This window comes from Kryptolebias marmoratus, linkage group LG21, assembly GCF_001649575.2.
Source record: "Kryptolebias marmoratus isolate JLee-2015 linkage group LG21, ASM164957v2, whole genome shotgun sequence".
NCBI classification, from domain to species: Eukaryota; Metazoa; Chordata; class Actinopteri; order Cyprinodontiformes; family Rivulidae; genus Kryptolebias; species Kryptolebias marmoratus.
This window is the reverse complement of record NC_051450.1, coordinates 20,076,819-20,090,821: the sequence shown is the minus strand read 5'-3', so window position 1 is coordinate 20,090,821 and position 14,003 is coordinate 20,076,819. Positions and strand designations below refer to the sequence as shown.

The 14,003-nt window shown below is 36.9% G+C and overlaps 1 protein-coding gene across 2 annotated transcripts in view; it reads left to right on the top strand.

Moving 5' to 3' along the window:
• ctnnd2a (catenin (cadherin-associated protein), delta 2a) overlaps positions 1–14,003 on the top strand; it is a 275,301-nt gene that overhangs the window by 129,802 nt on the left and 131,496 nt on the right. For both annotated transcript variants that reach the window (XM_037973227.1, XM_017429866.3), the window contains 5 exons: positions 733–787; positions 1,057–1,273; positions 1,365–1,479; positions 2,847–2,979; positions 6,284–6,457. In XM_037973227.1, coding sequence (XP_037829155.1) covers positions 733–787; positions 1,057–1,273; positions 1,365–1,479; positions 2,847–2,979; positions 6,284–6,457 — 694 coding nt within the window. The remainder of the gene's footprint in view (positions 1–732; positions 788–1,056; positions 1,274–1,364; positions 1,480–2,846; positions 2,980–6,283; positions 6,458–14,003) is intronic.

Genomic DNA, 14,003 nt, shown 5'->3' with positions numbered 1-14,003 from the left:
GCTGCTTGCAGCTTTAATTATTATTATTATTATTTGTACCCAAAATAAAATGGCTATTTGGAGGCCTTAACATATTCAAAAAGTCACAGAATTTGGCGGATGCGTCGGGGCGGTGAAAAATTTACGTATTTTAAGGTCGTCAAAAAAATCGCAACGAAAATGGCTCCACAGCGCCCCCTGGAAACTTTCAAAATACCCTCCACATTGGCCTTAGTTTATCGTACAACCACGAAAATTTGGACAGTTGTAGAACTCCCCAAGGCGCACAGAAAACCCTCTTGCACCCATGCGCTACACCAAACAGGAAGTCGGCCATTTTGCCTGAAAGGTTGGATTTTTACCCCATTTTGGCCTTTTATGGGCTCCGCATTTGGTCGAACTCCTCCTAGGGATTTAAATGTGTTTGTTTTACTTTGAGAAAGTGGTATAACAAGGATTTTTGACATTTTTTTCTTCCAGTTCACATCAGGGAAGTTCAAAGTCTTCTTGTATGAGTGTTTCAATTGCTCTTGTGGGAAAATTTAATCTTTAGCTCCTTTTGGTTAATTTTAAAGTCCTAAAAAAGTTTTACTGATCTCAGCAGGCATATAGATTTTTATGGTCACTACTTTTTATCTTTAGCCTTCTTCCTAAATTCTTTCATCCCCATCAGTTGCTCATTAAACCCATTTCTTTTTTTTGTTTTTGGACATTTCGTGTCTAACTTGCTATCCGTCTCCTTTTATCCCTCAGGTGACATCCAGTCGTGCGGCCCAACAGCAACAGTCACAAACTGGGGCAGGATCAGGTAATCATGTTCCATGCTTATTATTTATGATCGATCTGAAATTAGTGACCCTCGGTTAATATACAGAGAGGACATACTTTATTTGACAAAAGGTCCTCATTCTCATGTTGTGTTTTGCCCTAAATGCTGAGTCAGCTATTTTTTTTGTTTGTTTTTGACACATAATTCACTGTAATCAGCTGTTTTTCAAAGCTTTTGCTGTAAATCTACTCTCTCACTAGTTTTGTTATTCCACATTTATTGAATTACTTCTCCTCCTTGTTGCGAAGGAATCTACTACTCCAGCTCAACTTTACCCGCCCAGCGTGTCAGCTCCCCTCTGTCTGCAGGGGGAGGCTCGGGGTCTGGTTCCCCCAGTAAACATCAACGCCTGGGCTCAGCCTCCGACGCTCCAGGGCACTCTACTGGTCAACGCCTGCCTTCCTCTTCCTCCTCCTCCTCTCCCAGCAAACAGTCTTCTACTAATCGACTGGCCAAGTCATACAGGTATAAACTTCACACGCTGGGATTCTGATGGTAAAACTGGTGTATTGGTGTTGATACTGACTCATGTATGCGTCTTTTTTTTGTTATCCAGTACTACAGTTGCTGTGACAACAGCAGGAGGGGGGTCCCCCCTGAGGGTGGCGTCCCCGCCCAACTCTACAGCCTCAGGAGGAGGGACCGCTTCATCATCATCACCCCTTCATCAGGTACTGGGTTTTCCCCAAGACATTTAGATGTACAGTTAAAAATATCTGTAGTTATCAAGATTATATTTATTTTAATTTGTTGCAACATCACTTGATGTTGACTTTCCTCATAAATAGGTCTGCATTCAAACAGCAAACATTTTATTTGCACAACTGTCTGGTAGTACTTGTGACATTCATGTCTGTATTCTGCTGAAATGTTTACTTGTAGTTTATGGACAAGGTTACCCTGTAACATTTCTTTTTGTTTTTAAACTGGTCACATTTTTATTGTCATTGATTAAGACTGTTTTGTTTGAAATTGTCACTATAACGATAGATGTTGTTTATTCAGGACCTTGTTTCAAACTTGTTTTTTCAGTTTACTTTGTTGAATTCTTACATAATATATATTCTGATAGTGTATTATACAACTTTTGTTTGTTTGTTTTGTTTAGTTATGATTTTCAGAGGCTTTTCTCAAAAAGAAAGGAAGAAAGAAACATTTTTACCATCGAAGCTTGGACAATGTTTACACTTTTTCACATTTGTTAAAGTTTTCCTTTTGACTATACAGAACAAGAATTAAAACATAAACTGTTAAGTTGCTAGTAGATACATTTTTTATCTAAAACACTTAAACTGGAATATCCTCCACCTCAGCGGTTACATCGATAACAAAGAAATCAGTCTACAACTAAAAAGCTGTGTCTGGGAGGGAAAGTGGAGGTTGGCTGTGCAGAGCCTAAAGTCAGACCATTCACTCTAAAACATCAACAAGTGGAACAGGTTAATCATTTTTAATACACTGGATTTCCAATGTCATGCAGATTACATCTACAAGAAGGCAAGACAACAACTCTTTCTGGTGTGGAAATTAAAAAGCTTTAATACCAGCAAACATATGCTGACCACGGCTAATGGGTTGTTAACTGGGAGAGTTTTAACCTTTTAATATTACATCCTGGTATAGTAACCTCTTAGTTAAACATCAAAACAAACTAAACGAGACTGTCAACCAGGCCAGTAAAACTGTTGGCTCAAACATTTATATTATTGATTTATGTCCAGATCTATAATGAGTCCTCCTTCACTCGTCTTTGCAGTTGCTGCCATCTGCCAGACAATTCAAAAGTCCATTTGCATGCAGAAATCTTTTATGCTTTCTGCTGTTACCTTCTTGAACAAAGAAATGCTAAACTAATTATTATATATCAAGCTCATTGAGAAATGCAGCTTATTCCCCAATATAGGGATTTATTTATAGATGTAGGCATGCATATGTGTTATGTATTTTATGAATGAAAGTGTATTTGCTTTTAATGAGCTTGTTTATACCAATTTAAAGGGAAAAATGAACAAAGTGGTAAACAAAAATGTCTTTGCAGATGAGTTCTGGCATAGGAAGCTATGCCACTCTGTCTCCCAAACGCCTGGCAGCTCATCACGCCTCAGACCAGTACAAGATCTCACACGAGCTCTACGCAACAGCTACTCTGCAGCGGCCGGGCAGTCTGGCAGGTGGGAGTTTATATATTCATGCAGTTCCATATGTAGTTTTCTGTGGTTGTTAAAAAAATCCTCAAATAAAAAAAAAAAGAGCTCTTTACATTTTAAAAAACAGGAATAATGTGAGAAATAAACCAAAGGAGTCACTTGTTATCAAAATGATTCTTCAAAATATTTTAATTTATTCTTTTAAAGATCTTCCTAATATGTTTGTGAACTGCATATCTTAGAATTAACAATAGCAGAAAACAGAGGATTTTTGTTTTTTTGCTTTTTCATTGCTTTATGTGCTTTAGGAGTTGCACTGGTTAGGTAATGGTATTCAGTCGTGTCTCTTCTGAACTGATTTGGTTTAAGAATAACCTGAAGATTAATCTTTTTAGGGATGGATTATGGTCCACAGCAGTGTCATGGGATGGTATTTAAGGTTTGTGATTGAAACCTTGAAGCTCAAGATTTTAAAAAGTCTTTAAAAAGTTCTTTTCTTTGACTTCTTGATTATAACAGTGGGATTTCTGTCTTTCTTGTGAGCCAATCAGTGGTCCAAATTGTAAGCTCAAATATACCATTCTTTAATTTTCTTGAAGTATTTTCTTTAATTTTAAAGAATGAAACACAAACGAATGAAAAAAGGTCTGAAGTTTCATTTGTTTTGCTGGTTTGTTGTTTCAAATTTGAACTAGGGATTATCTCTTTGTGGTTGAAAAAGACCACTTAAAGATAATTAAAAACAAATGCAAGACTGCATTTACTTTTAATTTATTGTAATCTTTGTTTCTCCAAAATCTTACCAACCATAAATCCTTTTTAGATACTACTGTTTAAACATTTTTATTTCTACAAATAAGTGACAGTTTCAGAAAAAAAAAAAAAAGACCTTGGATTTCATTTTTGAGAATTACTGAGCAGCTTTACAAGACTGACTCTACAGGGATGTTGAGCGGCATAAAAAACAAAAAAGACCACATAATACTTTTTTTTCAGTGTCTCTATGATCCATAGTTTTTTTTATATTTGCAAAAGTGTGCTGTTTAAACTTCAGGGCCACAAACACTGACACATGGTCAAAATTAGATTATTAGACACTGCTTTGCTTGGAGAATAGGTGTTATGTAAATATGCTTATTTTTACTTATCTGCTTCAAAATAATTGTACTACATAGTATTGTTTTGCATCCAAACTTGAGTTAATAAGCACAGACTTATTTCATGAATAAACCAAGATGTTTTTTTTAAATCTCTCACTATGCAGGAAACAAATTTTCTCCATTTACCAACACAAACAGGACTGTGAGGCAATGAGACACCACAGTTGGCTTTTAGATGTTTCCTTTTTTAAATATTTTACTGAGCGAAACAGAATGGAAGGAAATCTTTATATATTTTTTTTTCTCCGCACTCTTCAGATTGTTCACTTTTTTATTCTTTTGAAAGAAAGAGGCCAAAACTTCCACAACCAGGCTTTTGTGAGGCACAAACTAAATGAATAACACAATAAAACTGACTCAAAGATTAAAGGCATGGAAGGATACGAAAGAGTTGGGATGAGTCACTGCATTACCGGGTGGGTTCATGACTACTTAGCACAACTTTATGCATATTCTGAATATTATTACTTCTCTTTCCTTTACATTAAATATTGTTTTTCTTTGCTCCCACAGTTTGATTCCTGAGTTGATTGTTTTTGTGTTTGCTCTCTGCGAGGCCACTGCTGGTCAGTAAAGTGCAAATAAAAAAAAAAAGATATAGCCTTACCTTTAGTATCTTTTGAAGGTTAACAGACCCTGCAGTTAACTTTACTCTGAAATGGGAAATCCTTGTATGAAACAGTTGTTCTGTTGCAAACCTTCAGAGTGATAATAATATACAGACTGTTTGATACATCTTGATAATACAGGTTGGTTTTTGTTTAAATTTCAAGCTGCTTGTTTCACTTTACTGCACAGACTGTTTAGAGCTACAGCCAATTTTGTGATCATTACACATAAAATACAGGTTTTAGTTAATTTTACTTAATAATTTAAAGGTTTAATCAGAAATACAACACAGTTGCAACAATTATGTGCCTACAAACTTGTCTATATACCTAATCCAGCTGAGATGACACAGTGCCTTGTGCGCATTGATTTCTGATATGGTTTGATAGTCTGAGTGCTTTTCTTTACACGGAGGTTTGATTCTTGAAGCGTTGCCTCTTCATCTTGTGGAAAATCCGAAGCACTCGCTTTGCAATCCACTGAGAACTAATATGATATGATAAGACATTATTTCCACTGGACAAGCATTCTTTCTTTCAGTCATTCATAGCTTTTCTATGTGTCTGTGTGTGTTTGTGTGTTCTCATTTTATCTCCTGCCATGTCAGCTAAGCCCTCCTGACTTGTCTTTATATTCCCTGAGCATGGCCCTTTTTCTATCGTTTCCTAATTTTATTATTTATTTTTTGTTTTCCAGAGAAAGGCGCCTGTCTTGCATTTGTTCTACTGTGTTATGAACAAATGCTTGCTGTCAATTCTTCCCTTGCCCTGTGTCTGTGGGATTCCTGCCAAACACGGAGCAAGCGGGGGGGACACTGCATCTCATTATTTTACAGCTGACAAAAAGCAATGTGTTCCATGGAGATTAAAAAAATGAAATACAGACGCATCATTCTCTTTATTTCTGTCTCCCTCGATCGCTGTGTATTTCTTCCCATCTCATTTGTCATTGTGTATGTCTCTGTTTTACTGTCTTCTTTTTGTGTGCGTGCGTGCTTCTGATTTAGCGCCACTCTAACTCACTCCTTGCCCCACAAATCACAAAAACACCCTCAGAGACAGACGTGCTCGCACAGAAACACACATGCTGTCACCCTTAGCTGTCCGCATCAGCAAAGCAAAAGTGCAAGGTGAAAATGGACAAGTCCACAAACAAGTCAATCATGTAGGCTTGTTGTTATCTGTGTTGTTGCTCTTGTTTTTGTTTTTTCCGTCGTTGTCCATCAACATCATTATCTTTACTCATCTTCTCCTCAGGTTTTTGTTCTCATTTCCGTCATGTCTCTTTCCCATCTGCTCTCTCATATATATGTGGTTATTTTTAATTCATATCCAGGAAAGCTTCTGTCTTTTCTTGCTTTTACTGTTTGCATCCTCTATGATTGTGATCTTTCTTTCTTTCTGTCCCTTTCCTTCCTGTTGTACAATTTACTCATGTAATTCCTTTTTCTGACCTCCTCTTCCACAACTCATCGTTGCGTTTTTACTTTGTCTTATCGCTCTTATTCTGCCTGTCTTATCAAACCTTATTATTTATCTTTGCTTTATTTTTTTTTTCAGGCTCTCGTGGCTCCTACAGTAGTCAGCACAGTCAAGAGGCCCTTCGACCCTTGGGGTCCCCAGAGCACCATATAGATCCTATCTATGAAGAACGTGTCTACCACAACAAGGGCCCCATGAGGAGCCTAAGTCAGAGCCAGGGACCAGAAACAGGCCCCTACCGCAACAACACAGGTAAGACACTTACTGTATCTGATGAGTTATACGCAGCTTTCCAATATTATTACTATTATGTTCTAAAGACATTACAATACTAAAGTATGTAGATATTTTCTGAAACAAAAAATGTGTATTACAGTTTTTTGTGTTAAATATTTCAAGTTAAAAATGAATGTGACTGATTTAGTCATAGTTAATTAATTTTCATTTGCTTTTAATTGATAGCACTTCTTTCTTGTTGGTGGGTAATCGCTGTGCCTCTAAATCCATGCAGGTGTATGCTCTTCAGCACAAATATAACAGAAGAATCATTCCTACAACCTAAACCATTTTCAGAATATTTTTTCCCTCATATTAAAATGTAATGAGCACTAGCAAATAATTTTGCACAAATATAAATCAAGTTCTGAAAAACTTTGTGCCCTAAAATGCAAAAGTGACAGTCCAGCTGTCATGCATATGAAAAATAAGGAGAGTGGCTCCAGCGAAACCCAGGAACAGCTTCAGAGATCTTTCCACAAGAGTCCCAAGTTCTAGGAACAGCTAGGATACTGTGCAGAACCCTCATGCTCCCAGGCCTCTGGTGGAGGAACCAAGTTTGTAGTAAAAAGTGCAACCATAAGTGGAAAAAAATAGTGAGATGAGTTTGTTTTTTTCTGGTTCCATTAAAGTCTTTTAATAGTCAGTCCCAAGTAATTCTTGGAACTCCACCTAAGAACAGAAAAAAATGTAAGGATCATACAATGTAGTTTTACCAAATTATCTGCTACTGAGAAGTTCAAACGTGTGAATTATTATTTTTTTTTAGCAGTGAAGCAGAGTTGAGCACAGTTTCTATCAAACACATAGTCATTTTACTGCTCTCTCTGCTACTCTGTTGTTGCCAGCAATGTATTTTTAATAGGGCCTCAATGAGCTTATCTCAATGTGGGTTTAGGTATGCCATGTTAATCCCATTATGGTATCATACCAACATAAAAACACCCAAGTTGGTCACGCTACATTCACAGCTTCTTCAGTGTCATTAGTCAGCCTAGACTTAATAGCTATCATTAGCATTTGGGTCAGAATAATGACAGTAAATATGCCACTGAAGAGTGGCAGTTTGGCTCACTTAAAAGGAGTGAGAATTTCCTTTAAGCACAGTGCTTAGCTTTTGAAGAATATTTTAGAGGCAGATAATTAGGTCTTACTCATAATTTTATGGGATTTAAGTACTATTAACATCTTCTGCTGTAACACAACAGCATTGTTATAGCAGGCAGAAATGGATTTTATAGATCAAACAAATGCACACAGAAAATCCAATGTTATACATAATTTGGCTTGTTCAGTATGTACGCTCAATTGATAGGAGTAAAAATAACTCACTAAGAAAATTTGCGCTGCAGCTAAAAAAAAAAAAAATCAATAGTCTCCAGATTAAACTGCATGCAGTGCTTGAGGTTTTTTATTGCATTTTTCAATGATAGAGCGTCTTAATAAATTTTCTTGTTGTTGGAACTAAATTCCCCTTCAGAGTACAGAAGCATAAATTTTATACACCTCATTTGATGTGATTTTTTTTGGCTCATGTAACTAAAAGTGGTAAATCAGAAGACCAAAGATGAACTGCACTTTTAACTCACTGTGCCATAAAATTAAGGCTTGGTCCTAATGTGCCAAGTTGAAAAGTCATGTGAATCGTATGTGCAGTAAAAAAAAAAGAGACTGTCTAATAAGGATTCATAATGCACTGAGTGATGGCTCGTAATGAACTGATAAGGGTTGTGCTGACATAGTGAGCGGTAAGTCATTAATTATGTCACAGTGCCTTTTCTTGGCAATGGCAAGCTCACATTATTGGTTCATTAAGCTGGCATGGATCAATGTAATTAATGCTATAAGTCATTCTTTTGCTGGAAAGGGAAGCAAGACATTCGTGCGGGTATACAGCGTCAAAAATTACCAGTTTAAGTCAGTGGTTTTATATGTGGTGCACAGTGTTTAGGACCAGTTAAAATAAAGCAGGCAGCTGAAGCGTTTTGCATTCATTTAGAGCTTTGGGCATCATCACTTCACTTAACTGAACTGCTTAATACAAAAGGAGTGGTTACTTTGACTCTAATTGTTATTTCATTCATTCATTGAAACTGAAAATAAAAATCATCAAAATAAGCCATAAAGGCAGTATCTCACAAGGCTGCAATTGTTGGGGACTAGTTGGAGACAGAAATGTGACGAAATATGCACATTTACACATGGAGTCACACTGAAGAACAGATTTGCACAAACTTTTGGTAAAATTTGTTTGCATGCATATCACCAAACAAAAATACAGCACTAATGTTCTACAATTACAGGAACTAAAGGGTTAAAAAAGGGTTTAAGATGGGTTCCAGATGCCCACGAGGACTCTGTGTCTAGTCTGAAAGAAAAGTTGTTTCTCAGTTGTTGTGAATATGTTGAAAATTTCGGTGACACAACAGCGAGACCCTCCAACTAATGAAGAGACTGAAAACTATTGTAAACATTTCAAGATATTTTGAGGGTAATTTGTCACCAACGGTAACAGCCGAATGACATACCAGGTAAAAAACTAAAACTTGGTGTTATCAGGATTATTAGGTGGAGCTTGTCTTTTGAAAACTTTGACAGCCAGTTCTGTCAAATGGTGACAGGTTAATTGAGCAGACTCATTCATAGATTGACACAAGGGCATAAAACATTTATGTAGCAAATTAGCAACAGATTGACCAAAAAACTCAGTAGTTTAGCTGAAAAAATAAACAAAACTTGTATTTCAGATAGTTATCTCTTAGTCCACTGCAATCTAAGTGCAGTACAGCTGAGGAAAATCTTTTTTTTTACATATCTTACCAAATATCTTTTTTTACATGCACAAAACATCCTTATTAATTATTGTTGGCTGTTGTTTCCCTACCCTGATTGTCTTCTCTTATCGAGTCAGCAAACACACAAATCAGTGCAGAATATACTTTTTGTACTTTGAGCGTGTGTCGGTGACATTATTTTGAAGCATGCACGTCATGCTTGAGTGTAGGCAGCAGTGTGTGGTGTTTTTTATTCTTGTATAAAAGCGGGGCAGAGCCCCAGAGGACTGCAGGTTAATGTGGCCTATTTTAAGCGATTATTCCTGCTTGGCCACAGTGTCTCTGCTGCACACATACAGTCAGATGACTCACACGCATTTCAGAATGACCAATTCTTTTTCAGAAAAATGCAGTGTGTTTTACTATGCTTTCCTTTCTGCTTTTACATTAAGTGTTGTGTTTTATATTTACATAATGGGTTTATCAACTCAGCTACTGCTTTTGATGATTTTCTTTCTCTTTTTTTGCATAATTCTTTTTACCCACATTCTATCTCTGTCATTTTGTCTGACCTCAAGTAATTGTTTTCTACCTATTCTCTCATTTCTCCTACCTTTGTTCATACATTGTCTTTGTAAATCCCTTCTTTATGTCCTGAAAGCTATCTTGGCTTGTATTAATGAATCTGACCATAGGGAATAGACTCAGCTTTGAATGAATGTGGTTCTTTTTTCTTTTTAATAGCTCCACATTAGGCGTGCACGTAGCTCCGGATGCGACAGTGAGAATGAGTTGCTTCGGTGGCACTGCTGTTTATCACATGCCTATAATAACAAGGTTGAGCTACTGCTGTCGGTAAGAAAGGTTATATATTTTAAGACCATTTTCTCTAATAGAGACAAAATGCAAATTCTTCAACAATAACTAAGAACTAAGACAGTCAAAACAAAACGTGTGGCTAATATTTATTAGCTGTGGGGTCCATGTTGAATTAGGTTGACTCCAAAAGCTAATCAGTTGTAAATGTACACCCAATGATTACATTTTGAGAGTTTCATTAACATCTGTCCAGTGGTTCATGAGATATATTGCTATTACTGCAGACCAAACACACACACACACAGACATTATTTTGAATGTTAGTGAAGCCATATTCAGCACAAAAATGAAAGAGTTTGTTTAGATATATGTATATATTTTCCATTTAATGTCTGTATTTATGTGCATAAACACAAGTGTTTAGATTTGTCTTTTTGTTCTGACATATTGCAGCTTCTGCCTTTCATTATGCTCCAGATCTGCCCACTGATTTATCTTTAAAAAGGTGATGGACACAGTGATTTGTAAAAGACTGCAAAATATTTGAAATCTCACTCCCCAGCAACCTTTATATGCGTTTGAAGCAACGATTAATGCAACTCCCAGGACAAGAGATCAACTCTCTTACATTAGTGTAAGCTTGTGTGTTTGTGTGTGTATGTGTGTTACCATGTTTGATGATTTTTGCTTGAGTCTGCAGCCCTTTACCAGTGTGACTGTGAAGAAGGTGAGAGAAATATGAGGAAAGCTTTTTTATCTGCCCATTAAACCAATGTGCTTTTCCCTTTAAATCGTCTGTTTTTCCTTCTTTAATGAGATCTAACATCCTAATGAGGGGGACAGAAGAAAGGGGTTTTGGAGAAGAGAGATGAAAGAGAGGGAAAAACAAGCCCAAGAGAGGAGTAAAACAAAAATGACTGCATCTCACCTCACATCTGTCCGGGAGGTGGGAAAAGTTCAGAGCTCCTACTCGCAGAGAAAATGACAGATTTCTAAAATGAATGAAGATGAATGAGAAGCTTATTTTCAACGGGTACATGTCCATCATGCCTGGTTTATATATTAATCACGGTTGCATGAACTTCTGTGTTTGCAAACTTCTCAAAACCCTTTTAGTTGACAGAGATATAAAAACAAAGAATATTCTGTTAATTTTATGCGTCCTGTATGCATGTATTTAAAATGTTGTGCATTATAGGAAATGTTTATAGCGTACATACACATTTTATCTGAATTTAGATTCAAATACATTTTCAAAAGAGTGTCATATCTTTGATTTATTATATCACAATTCTTATTGACTTTAACCCCTTAGCAGCACCCCCCAGAAATATCTAAAACACCTGGAAAAAGACCAAATACCCATACCCAAATTAAATTAGAAGCTGTTCTTAAATCCTTTGGACTGCACGAAAAAGCTTAGTCTCTCTGCAAAGGTAGCACTCAGAATGTTTAACCTCAGCAGTCAAAATTATCGTAACTATAACTAGTAAGTAGTTATTGAAGTTGGAACACACAGAAATAGATTTTTGGCCTGGATTTTTAAATTATTTTTTATGTTGCTGCACACAGCCATTTTGACACAGTGGTATTTAAAATTGAAATTACAGATACTGAGCCAACACAGATACTGTGTGATAGTAGCTGAGTCTCCTTCTTAACACATTCTTTGAGTGGTCTCACAAGATCAGCAAACATTTAGACAAATAGATTAGACTGCAGATGAGATTTTCATTATAAAGGTGCAAATAGGGATTTTATTTGTATTCTCAGTATGTCCTGTATATGAAGTTTTTGTACCAGTCATCACAAGTTTGTTGTTAAATTGGTCAGTATTTTTAAATGAGTCTTTCATACACCCACTGCAGCATTCTTAGACCAATTTGGCTCAAGCTTCTCCCCGGTGGCTTTAATGCGTCCCTCACCAGGCTCTCCGCGTCGCCAGGTTAGATTAGGTTTGTTTTGCTGGGATCAATTTCTGCTTGGCTTCTGATCTAGCTGCTCTGTTAATGAACCTGCTGTCTTTTGAGCACCAATAAAGACAGAGGTGGGAATTTGTGCATGCTTCTAATGTGATTTTTACTCTGTTTAGAAAACTGCTGAACTTGTTAAATTCCCACACTGTCATACTGCAGCCAACTCTCTATTGAAAGTTGCTTTGTAATCTCAGTATAATTGAGGGTGGAAACAAGAAAGACCAAGGAAAGAGTCAGAAATCAAAGGCAGTTTTGGAATGTCAGGTGGAATTTTAGTGCAGCAGTCTGTTTTCAAAAAGATAAACTATAATTTATGGAATACTGCACTCCGAGTTCACATTGAATCCAGATGATTACAATGTAGTGGTTTAAATGTTCATTATTGTGAGTTTTGCTGAGGCGCCATAAAGCCTAATTATGAGCGCAGCACATCTGACTTACTTGACAGATCAGCATATAACTGCTTCCTCATTAAGTCCAAAGGGACGTTGATATTGGCTGCTTAGTATTTTAGATATCCCCAATTCACCATTGTGTGCTTTCTGCTCCAGCTTAGCAACAGAAAGGTGCCCAAAGTCTCTTCTGTTTCTACCTCATATATTCACAAAACAAATAGCTTAGGTTATATGCCAGTAAAAACATAGCCATCAGGTTCTGAAAGCGTGAGCACCTCCTGAACCACTGTTTGTGTCAGAAGGCAGCAAAACGCCAAGTTTTATCCTCCGAGTGGCTGCAGAATGGGGAACGGGGCTGTGTGGAGGGGTGTTTGTGTGTCAGGAGGGCTTTCTGTAATAATTACCTCCACCAAGGTTATGTTTTCAGTAGTGTCTCTCAAGATTACTTAAAACCTACTGAACAGATTTTGATGAAATTTTCAGGAAATGTTGGGGGTGATCTGCTTCACAATTTGGATCCTACATTTTCGAGTGCTTCTAGTTATTCCAAGAAATGATTACTTGTAATTCTGTTTCTTATTCTCTGAATGGTTTGGAATCCCTTTCTGTTGAAGCTATTACAAACAAAACATTATTTTATTCTGAATATAACAGTATAACTGAATATAAATGGATTTTACATATTTTTTAAAGACAATTTATCTGTAGCTACAACAATGTCTGACACTAAACAATAGAACAGACAGTTAAAAATACTTTTTTGACAAGTCTGCTTTTTTGTGTAGACAAAAAGCAAGCCAATTGCTGAACTTCTTTCTTTTATTTTGGAATTGCAAATACCACCTGCTCTCAGGAGGCAGTAAATATTTGATGTTAAATACATGTTACAAACTGCACTGATCTTTGAGAATTATATACTTACTGCTCAGTCTGAGAACAAGTGAGCAACCACTTCTAAGGTCCGTCCAGACATAAACGTGTCCAGACACTCAAGACTAATTAGCATTTCTATATTGGCAGGTTAGACGAATCTTTAATTGAAATAAATCATCTTCTAGGACTTTTACCATTGTCTCTGCACAGCATGAGCACTTGGCAGCGATCCCTGGCCTCCAGCCCCCTGCTGTGGCCAAGTGGTATAGTCTGAGAAACACATGGCACATTTACTTATAAAAACAAGTGTCCTACAGCTTCCAAAAAGATCTTACAAAATGTTACTAAAAGTGCAAGGGAGCGGCGTATTTATGCCCGTGCACATGTTTGTGCATGTGGACTCTCCGATGCTTCCAGCTCAGGAACACTGAGAGCCTCGTGTTGGCCTGAAGGCTCTCCCAGGGATAAACAGAAGGAAAAACTAATCTCCTACGCATCCAAACAGTGTGTGTGTTAGATTTGGCAAGTACACTTCATCCGTGGCTACTCTGGAGAGACTCTGTGTGCACATGTTGTTAAATGATCCCAAAGCATAAGAAAAAGATGTGCATATACAGTACATGTCAATCACTTACATACTTAGTTCATGTTTGTGCGGTCTAGTATTGATGCGAGTGTATGTGAA